The following is a 10,408-nucleotide window of genomic DNA, read 5'->3' on the forward strand; positions in this document are numbered from 1 at the left end:
TTTGCTAACTTTTGGAATTATTATTTAAATTAACAATATAAATTATTATTTAAATTAACAATATAAATTATTATTATTCATTTGGCCAATAAATTATTATTTGGTCAATATAACAATATAAATAATTCATTATATTTTAATGGGAATTTATTATTGTCACGGAATGCATGTAATGTTAACTAGGGGACGAGTAACGAAAAACCAGATAGGTTTGAATCACTACGTAAGACGATAAGGTTTGAAATAGTTAAGATAATATAAGGTAAAATCGTGGTTTACAAGCGAAGGTAAATAAACAAATTAAACTATTTTAAAGTTTTATAGAATGTTTAATAGATAGAAATATAGATCCGTATGACGCGATTGGAACGGTAAGACTTACCCTCCGAATAAAGGGAATGGCGACCCCCCTGTGTGCGAAAAATAAATGTCTAATGAACCATCCCCGTACGCGCAACCCTTCCCGAAATATAGCCCTCCGAAAATTATTCTACGGGTCACGTGACCGCCTGTTTGCCAGAATTTACCGTGCGAATGAGCGGTTCGGCCACCCCCCCTCGAGTGTGGACGAGCGCTCGTTAATTTTTTTTCGCTCAGTAGGCTCCTTTTTGACCACGATGTCACGTGACCGGAAATGTCGTAGGCGAATTTTCACGAGCTTATATCTCGCGAAGGGTCGCGAGTAGGGGCATGGTTCCTTTGACTTTATTGTTCGCCCACAGGGGCTACATTTTGGAGGGTTGCCATTCGGAGGGTAAATCTTACCATTGGGACTTTAACTGAACTGTAGAGCTTACTGATAGGAACAAAAAAGTCAAAGGAACCGTGCCTCATGGAAATTTGTAAATATTTGTAATAGGAATTTATTATTTATACCAGGGATTGGTATAAATAATTATTATATGCCTTGCCTTGCCTTATTATATGCCTTGATTAACATTTCGCCGCACTTTTACAACATCCCTTGACTCAGTGAACGTCGCGCAATGACTCACGGGAAATTTGTTGAAAAAATGGCGGATACATTTGAAATCCAGGATTACAAGCGAAGGTAAATAAACAAATTAAACTATTTTAAAGTTTTATAGAATGTTTATTAAGTAGAAATCTAGATTTGTATGATGCGATTGAGACCTTAACAGAGCTGTAGAGCGTATTGATAAAAACAAATAGTCAAAGGAACCGTGTCTCATGGAAATTTCCAAAGGTAGCTCATTAGGGGGCGTCCCGAGCTACTAGTACCTCTATAAAAAGCAGAGAAAGTGGAGTTTTAATTTGATTAAAATCGAGTTTAGGTCTTCGATTTTAAATTGTTTAGTAAGTTTTTAATTAGAATTATTAAATAATGCTATATTTTAATGAAAGATCGTTTCTTGAAAGTTATATATTTTATTTCTTTTCAGCTCTGCTTTTAGGTCTTGGCCTTGTTTTATAATCACGGAATAAGAATCAGGCAGCAGTTTTGAGATAATTAAGTTTTGTAATTATGCAGAATGTTAGACGTGAATAAATTATTAATGTTGTCTTTATTTAGTTGAAGCAGAAGACAGTGATACGTTGCACTGGGATGAAGTTATTTTAAAAAGATGTGCAGTGTGTTTAGAATGGTTTCCTGAATTTAAAGAAACGATATGTTCCAGCTGTAAAACGTTTTTCGAAGAATCTATAAGAAACTTCGAAGAATCAATTTGTTTCTCCAGCAAAGTTCTTTATTTGTTTGCAAAAAATTTTACCTCGTATACAGTGATTGCTTGACAGGACTCCTTCTGGTGTGTGATGAAGTTAGTTCGGTTTATTCAGATTTGTCTTCAGCAAATCACTTTATTAATGCAGTAATGTTTTCATTACTTAATATTCTTAGCTTTTCCTTAGTAAACTACTCGTAATTTGAGACGATCGTAAGTTTTTTACGATACATCGTAATTTGAGACGATATACTGACGTCGGTAAGTTTGTTCAATTTCTAGGCGTTTCCTCTCACCATGGCTATGGATGGACGAAGTTATGGCATGGAGGAAAGATGGTATGGAGGAAGTTCTTGCAAAGAGACACGTTATTTGGCATTTTGGCACCATATAATAACACATTTTATAACCTAGGAAGAAGATATGCTTCTAAAAATAAAAAGTTTTACCATGGGATGCATCTATGTCAATTATTTCTATTTTAAAATTTCCCTTTGGTAACATTGCTCAATTTTATGAGGGTGTTAAGTAACGTTTATTCATATTGTACATTTGAAGTGTTCAAGAAACGTGTATTGTTTTCAAGGTCGATTTAGCACGAATTGTCAGCAGTGTCGCATTGTGAAAGCGTTCAGTTTATGGTAAATCATAATTTAAAGCTTGTCCAATGATGTATGATGCTTTTATAGCTTGTGTCCTTCATTTTTCTACAATTTGCAGACGCCGTTGCCTGTAACAGATCTATTGTTGCATAACTTATGTCTGTGCTAATCGCAGATAAAGACACACATATAGACTGTCAGTAAAACAAATACTAACTCTCTTTTACTATCATGGATGTAGTATAGTAAAGCAATAACTATTTTTATAGTTACTATTGCTCTACCAAACATGGTACTAAAGTAAATAGTAATTATAATCAGAGACAAAGTTATAAATGGAAAAATATCTATATCGATGAACAGATAATATATGAAGAGAAACAATCAATGCTTAAAAACATTAAAATTAAATAATAAAATATATTATATATATTATTAATCGTTTAAATCTTGTTTTTAATTGTCAGATAATTAGTACATACCGTTGCATATTAACGTAGATTATAATGATAACACGAGTTGCTGTATTAGATTTCTGATATAATACAGTAACGAATGCCAGTACGTCACAGAGGATATAAACGTTACTACATTCTACCAATACCGGGATAAAACTTTTAATATTTTTTTATTTAGTTAGTTTAAAATATGTAAGAACGCCTATTGGGGGAGAATTTTATTTTCTGTCGTCGGGATAGCTCTAAGGTCTACGGCGTATGTGAGTCGCGGTTTAAGGAGGCAGCAAAAGACAAGTATTTTACAGAGGAAAGCCATTATTTTTGTCGAAAATGCTTACATATTTTTTTCAGCAAAGGTCCTTAGATTCAGAACTTTAAGATGTCTTCGGATACGATCTTGTCCTGCGTTGCAAAAGTTTCGGATGCGATTTGCTGCATCGTCGTAAGGGCCCTGGAACAGTGTCGAGTAAATCGTGCCGGTCATTTATTAATTTCTTTCGAGGAAGAAACTTTTGAATTGAAATAACATGACTTCCGCTTTGTCTCGAAAGTTCATGTGTAATTAATGGGGACTTCCAACCACGTGTGTTTATATATGTCGCCTGGACGTTCAACTGTCTAACTCCATTTATGAGATTAAGAAAAGACAGACAGATAACGGACAACAGTGTAAATTTATAGGTCTACAATGTTTTCAAATTGTAGCCCAATAAATGCATTAACATCTTCCTGTTACGATAAGAGTGTTTACTGATATTCTCACGTCTGTGTGATATTTCACAATGAACGTTAACTTCGATAATTATGCAGGAAGTGACGTTTGTTCAATGGCCATGTTTATAAGGAAGTAATAACATTTATATAGGAAACTAATTGTTTCCTATATTAATTACTGAGTTGAGAATTTTTTCTGTTAAGAAACAAGTTTTTTCACAAAATTCACGAAACTCTACAAACTTAAGTTTTGAAATTAAATAACCTATAATTAGTTTTATGTGTAACTACTTTAGTTATACACTGTCTCTGAGGAAATTGGTGTCGACGTCCTTACACGTTTATTATTTCGAATTTATAACGTCAACAAGTCTTTCTTAGAGATGAGAAACTGATGTTCGTCTTAAATTTGGCATTTAGTATTGCACTCGAAGCCGAAGTTGGCATGCTTCTGTGTTGATATCAGCATGATATTATAATGTTCATAACGCATTTTATTACTTAATTTTAAAGTTTATAATTATTACAGTAAACTTTTATTTCAAACTTTAAATTTCAGTTGATTCATAACTTTATTGAATAAGGAATCTTCTTCTTGAACAACTTCAAGAATTTGCTTCTTCTTGTACTTGTTTGCAATGGAACCATTAAAGGAAATTACGGACGATTGCGCAATTCGAAATATCGTAAACTTATTTATACGATTTAATAAATTACTCGGTTTCTATGGTTCCCATAGACGACCATGGAGCAGTCATTTTACCCGAGTATAAAAATGATTCAGAAATTCATTGCAAATTTATGACTTATAATTTCCTTGGTCTATAAGTAAGTAATCGCTTGTGTATTAGTACAAAGAAAATTCAAGACTTTAAGGAGATTTTTTCAGAAACTTTATGACATGGCATCACATAATCTTTCACAACATGTACAATTATCACATCGATAATGCTCGAGTAAACATAACATCGAGGAAACATAAATGAAGCGTTTATTAAATAGAATACACGTGGTAAAATAATTTAAACATATGAGCAACTTGATGAAAATATAGGTTGCTTTTGCAAACAATTTGCACTTTACGTAACATTATCACGGTTCCGTAGCGTTATATTGAAGTATCTATTATAATTTTACAGAAATCACCGAATGCTACATCGAGATGAATGTACTGATACTGTATAACATCACAGAAACTTATGGAGGAGAATGTTTAAAACAGTCGTGATTGCTACTCCTTAGTATTAAATTCTTATCAAATAACAGAAACTACACTATTAAGTCTTGAAGGCAACCTTCAACCTTTATGAGGTTGTCTCAAAGAGTATGAAAAGTTAAATCTGTGATACTAACATTAACAGAATTGATCTAAATTAATTTAATTTAACAGAATGATTGTAAATATAATGTAATTTATGTCGCTACCATTAAATGTAATATGCGAGTTTCCCAGGTCTTAAGAAACTCGATTCATGAGCAATGTAAACAATAACGGATTTAAAATATTTGTTGAACCACACATTGATTAATTTTATTTAAACATTAACTTTAATGTAAAGGCATCGATCTACACAGTAAGTCAAAAGTTGCTTAATTTTTGTCATAAAGTATGCCGTGAACCGAAGATTAAAATAGTTCTCTCGTGCCAAAATGCCAAATAAATGCTTATATGCAAAAATTCTTTCGGTTCGATTTTAAATGTAAATTCATATTGTATACGAATAATCATTTAATTATTATTTATTCTCAGATAAATTTACTGCTTAATTAATTAACCGTAAAACATAGATGTTTTCTAGGCATTAAATATCACATAAGCCACGATTTTTATCTTTCAAATTATAATAGAATTGTAGGATTATAATAGCCTGACCAATGCCCGAGGTCACGGATTCTGTCACTAATGTAAAAGGATTCGTGAGGACAATAATAAAAACATCAGTGACCTGTTCAATTTCGAACACTATAGTGGAACCCCGAGAAAGAAAAATTACAGGTGAGGTTCTCTTATTTAATTATCAAAATTGAATATAACGCGTAATTAAAACTAGTCAAATTCATGATAAAACCTATTTTATCATGAATTTGAATTAGAGAAATGGTATGAGGAAACATATCACTTTGGCAATCCGCCAAAGGGTGATGTTTTACGAGAGGACTTTCACGGGGAACTGTTTCCTGTTTATATGTTAAACACATGAAGAAAACCCGGAGAACCTCACGTGCCAACCCGTAAGTATAATGCGAACCCGCGACTAACTACCAGTGGTTTATCTATTTGTATCCACTCGAAAATTAGTGAAGGAGGGTCAACTATATATCTATAACTTTCAATTAAAATAATTTTTATCTAAATATATTCTTCCGTGTATTTTATAATGAACATATAGCTCGTAAGAGCGATAAGAAGCTAATTACTACTAATTGCATCCTTTCTGCAAGTATATCATTTCCATATAAACAAAGTTTTCCGAGAAATTTCACTTCCTACCTTTTTATCGACAGCAATTTTCAATGTCAAATATCACACTTTTCTCTTCGTAACGATTGAATACGAACGAACATTTCAATCGTACGATGAAGATATTAATTAGTTTATTCGTATTCACGACTTTGTCCATTATTTTGACTTCCGCAAAGAGTCTTTCGAAAATTCCACAAGAAAAAGATACTGAGAATTTTCATAAAAGGTAAATATTTTCTACAAATCTTTCAAGTGTTTTGATTAGTTTATTTTAACTTTTAAAACCATTTAGAAAAATTTGGAAGAGAGTAGCAACTTCGGATCCTAATAAACTTTGGGATGATGGTGTTATACCTTACGAAATAAATGCAAATTTCAGTGGTGAGTTTTTAAGATTTTTACGATTTCAGTGCAGATTTAAATAGTTTAAATAAATGAAACTGTTTATTGTATAAGAACAATCATATAAATATAATTAAATAATTATCCTGATATTCTGTAAGTAGTAGAACACGCGAGTGACTAAGTAAAGTTAAGAACGAGAGTAAAACTATGTTCGATTCGTCCGTTTTTCTAACAGAAAAGAATCGTTGTAACTGAGTTAATGTCACTTCACGTTATGCATATTTAATTTTTTATATCTTACAGATAAATTTATAAAACTTCTCCTACACGCAATGGATATTTGGGAATCGAAAACGTGTATAAAATTTATGCCGGCAGAACCCATTCATAAATTTCGCGTATCATTTGTAGACGTTGGTAACTGTGGGTAAGAAATTGCCGATTTTCATTTTTCATGCGACAAGACACAGATCAAGTTTTACGTAATGTCAATTTTTTGTTGATGGTTTCAGTTGCTGCTCGAGATTAGGAAAATTATACGAAAAACAACCCATTATTTTACACGAAAAACAATGTAATTGGGTCACTCCGATATTGCACGAATTGGCGCACACAATGGGATTTTATCACGAACAAAGTCGTCCGGATCGTGATAACTTTATCGAAGTTTTATATGATAATATAGAAAAAGGTAAGTTTATTTATGGTACATAAAAGTTGGAGGAATGCTTATCTTTATTTACATTTCCCTTGCAGAAAAGTATTATCAATATAGGAAAATAAGTAGCGATGAAGCGGACACTCTAGGATTTTCCTACGATTTCGACAGCATTATGCATTACCCGTCATTACTTAATAAAGAAGGAAAGGACAGTATGCAAGCGTTAAATAAAAGTATATCATTAAGGAAAGGTAACATGAAACTAAGTAAAACAGATATCGCTGCTGCAAATAAACTGTATAAATGCCCAGGTAAATATACTACTTTTAATATTTATTCTGGTAAAGGAAAAGTAAAAATTACCTCGTGATGTAGCTCAAATTCAGCTGATTGAACAGACTTTTTCACTTTGTACGACCACCTTGTATTTTGTAGATGTAATATAAAAGTCTAATAGTTCCATCACTTGATCTAAAGGCTGTGACAAGTCGGTGCAATCAGCCAAACTTGAGCTGTATCAAGAAGCATTATGCCCTATAACAAGCGAGAATTTTCACAAAGATGACTAAAATTTAATTTTATTAACAGATTGTTACGTTAAACTAAAAAAGAAAATGGATAAAATAGACATGTCTGCAAACAGTCTGACATCAAATAAAGGCTCTTGTCAATGGTTTATAAAGAGAGATCCGGGAGAATTTATAGAGTTTTATGTCGAAAAGGTTGACATACCCGAAAGCGATGGATGTTCCTCCAACTACTTGCTACTTCAAGATGGATACACGTCCAAATCACCCGTAATAGGTAACTTTATATGTACAAGTGTTTAATTCTTGATGACATTTAAATATTCGAGAAAATAACGTTTTTCACACGATTAGAAGATTTATGTCTAAAATTCTATAAGAAGGCTTCTTTTTACCACCCCAAATATTATATTTATTAATTAATATACAATTCTTATTAAGACAAATTATTTAAATAACATTGTAGTATAATATAAATTTTGTGTTATAAAAAACTATGATTTTTCCACACGTATACATATAGGCTGATATCAGTCTTTATTATGATATTTTAGAATTTAACAACTAAAATGTCTTCACTGTTCAATCAGCCGTTTCCTGATAATTAAACATGGCGGAAACGTGAAAATATTTTAGCTTTTGTGTTTTTATACATTTACTCGTAAAATACTAACAGCTATTTAAATTAAAACATCTTACTCATCATTACTTATTACCTAAGTTGTTTTATGCTATTTAATATATTAGATCGTGTTTGTGGAATCAGAGAGAAGAGAACTTACTATAAAACTGAAAGAAACAATCTCTTGATCACTTACGAGTCTTCCCCAAATTCCGCAAGTGAACAGTTCTTTCTACTGTACAGAGGTAGACGTATAACGTGATTTAATAATTCACTGTAAATGGTTTAATGCAATTTTTAATAAAACCATAAATCATTTTACTTGTAGTTGTTTGCAACGGAACCATTGAAGGAGATTACGGCAGATTGCAAAATCCAAACTACGATCATCCTTATCCATACGATTCCATATGTCAATGGGTGCTGGCTGTTCCCATAGGCCATGTCGTTTTAAGTTTTGAGACATTTAACGTAAGCGAAAATATCATTTAGAAATCGATCTAACGTGTACATTCAAGAGGATTTAACAGGGAATTCTTTTTAACAGATTAATGACGATGAAAATTGCCAGTCTGACTACATCGAAGTTATTGATGGCGACATCGATTCCGGTAAAGTAATCTTGGATAAAGTCTGTGGTAATAAAGTGCCCGATGTTATCGTATCAACCAACAACAAGCTAACTGTCACTTACGTATCGAAAAACAGAAATAAGAAAAATAAATTTTCAGCCAATTTTATAGAAGGTATAAATAATTTAAAAATCTAGAGTTAATTTTAGTTGGAAGTTCAAATTAGAAATATCCCTTGTTAATTAGAATTCGCTAAATAATAGCTAAATTTATTTTATATTATTTAGTAAAAAGATATTTGACAATTGTGTAAGTTTACTGATATATTTCTGTTGTAAACAATATTCGTAGTTTTAGACACGTTTCTAGTCTTTATTTAGTATTTATGCACCTGCAACCACTAAAAAGAAATTAAGTCTATTTGTAATAATTTGCACTAAACCTTACTGCAGAAGGTGCAAGTGCAATAAACACATTGTTTACTACACATTTTTAATGTTATTTATTCATACATAGAAAGTCAGCAATAGCAAGTAACAACTAAATTTTCAAAATAGTGGAATGTTTGGAAGTTGCAAGGATGTCCTATTAGAAAATATATATTATATATTCAAAAATATTTAGCATTGTATAACATTTTTCTAATATCAGAACTTCGCAGATATCGACGAATGCCAATTGCCAGATCGAGGTGGATGTAACGATATTTGTGTAAATACAATTGGAAGTTACCGCTGCGAATGTTCACCGGATCGCATTTGGGTTAATCGTACAAACAACTGCGAAAGTAAGTAAATTTTTAAGCGCAGAAAAATTTCTGAAAGTACTTTTAACAATATTTTACCTTTCAGAATTCCTCAATTCTTGTGGAGGAACCGTACAGAAGGGCGAGAGAATCGTGATTGAGAGTCCTTCGTATCCAAATCCTTATCCAAGTAATATAGAGTGCACTTGGGATATTCTCGAAAATAACTTCCGTATGACCATCTTTAATGTGGATATTAATGGATCAAAGGTATGAACTAATATAAAATATACTTTTTTTGATTTTGCTGTATAGATGAGACCATGGCCCAATAACTAGAACGTTCATTGGGTGTATGGTTTTACTGTACGCAATGGATTTACTGTTTCGATGCTAACGATAATAGATTCTACTGTAATGATTCTAATACGAGCATTGTTTTACCATACGTACCCAAATATTTAATAATAAATGCTTTTAAATTAACAGGATAATTGCTTGGATGAAATAATTGTTCAAACACAAAATAGTAAAAAGGTATATTGTGGTTCGGGAGTAAACTATGGTCTTAAACTATCGCATGCATCTGGTGTGCAAGTCCGATTTATTTCGAAGGAAAACACCGACAAAACGGGATTTCAAATACTCCTGGAACCACTCTAAGCGATTTTTTCTTGTAATATTGTAATATAAATAGAAGCTTCAGACTCGTATCCAATTTGTAATATTTTAATAATAATTATTCTGTATGATTTTTATTTTATGTTATTTTAGTATTAATTGTTAAACTATAATCAAAATGATAATTTTGTTTGCTTTATGTCAATCTTAAACATTTGTAAATTGAAATATTCTAAATAAATGATTTCAGCATGAATATTGTTGTTGTTTTTAAATATTAAATAAATTATACTTTTTGTTTAATAACTAGAAAATTAATTAAACTTAATTTGAATAATAGAGATTTAGCTATGCTTTATTTATTTTGTTGGACAATAGGTTAACAGGTTACC

General features: G+C 31.6%; 1 protein-coding gene across 2 annotated transcripts; it reads left to right on the plus strand.

The window, feature by feature from the left end:
• The first annotated feature begins 5,941 nt into the window (after nt 1-5,941).
• Nucleotides 5,942-10,176, plus strand: LOC111613783 (dorsal-ventral patterning tolloid-like protein 1). 2 transcript variants are annotated; one of them, XM_023355132.1, is made up of 12 exons: nt 5,947-6,149; nt 6,216-6,304; nt 6,572-6,695; nt 6,781-6,959; nt 7,025-7,240; nt 7,518-7,733; nt 8,204-8,323; nt 8,407-8,549; nt 8,626-8,824; nt 9,312-9,437; nt 9,502-9,665; nt 9,885-10,176. In XM_023355132.1, exons 1-12 carry the CDS (start codon nt 6,037-6,039, stop codon nt 10,056-10,058), a joined length of 1,863 nt encoding a protein of 620 aa, XP_023210900.1. In that variant the 5' UTR covers nt 5,947-6,036; the 3' UTR covers nt 10,059-10,176. The 2 variants fall into 2 exon arrangements, with proteins under 2 accessions (XP_023210901.1, XP_023210900.1); XM_023355133.1 differs by lacking the exon at nt 8,204-8,323 and having other exon boundaries at nt 5,942-6,149.
• Nucleotides 10,177-10,408: the final 232 nt, after the last annotated feature.

Source organism: Centruroides sculpturatus, unplaced genomic scaffold (genome assembly GCF_000671375.1).
Source record: "Centruroides sculpturatus isolate CEXI.00-Female unplaced genomic scaffold, Cexi_2.0 scaffold2006, whole genome shotgun sequence".
Classification (NCBI taxonomy): domain Eukaryota; kingdom Metazoa; phylum Arthropoda; class Arachnida; order Scorpiones; family Buthidae; genus Centruroides; species Centruroides sculpturatus.

Bases quoted from the DNA above. Each gene is read 5' to 3' on its own strand.
- LOC111613783 (XM_023355132.1), top strand. From the start codon at position 6,037: ATGAAGATATTAATTAGTTTATTCGTATTCACGACTTTGTCCATTATT. The intron at 6,150-6,215 runs GTAAATATTTTC...AAAACCATTTAG, and splicing joins ACTGAGAATTTTCATAAAAG to AAAAATTTGGAAGAGAGTAG. The intron at 9,438-9,501 runs GTAAGTAAATTT...TTTACCTTTCAG, and splicing joins TCGTACAAACAACTGCGAAA to AATTCCTCAATTCTTGTGGA.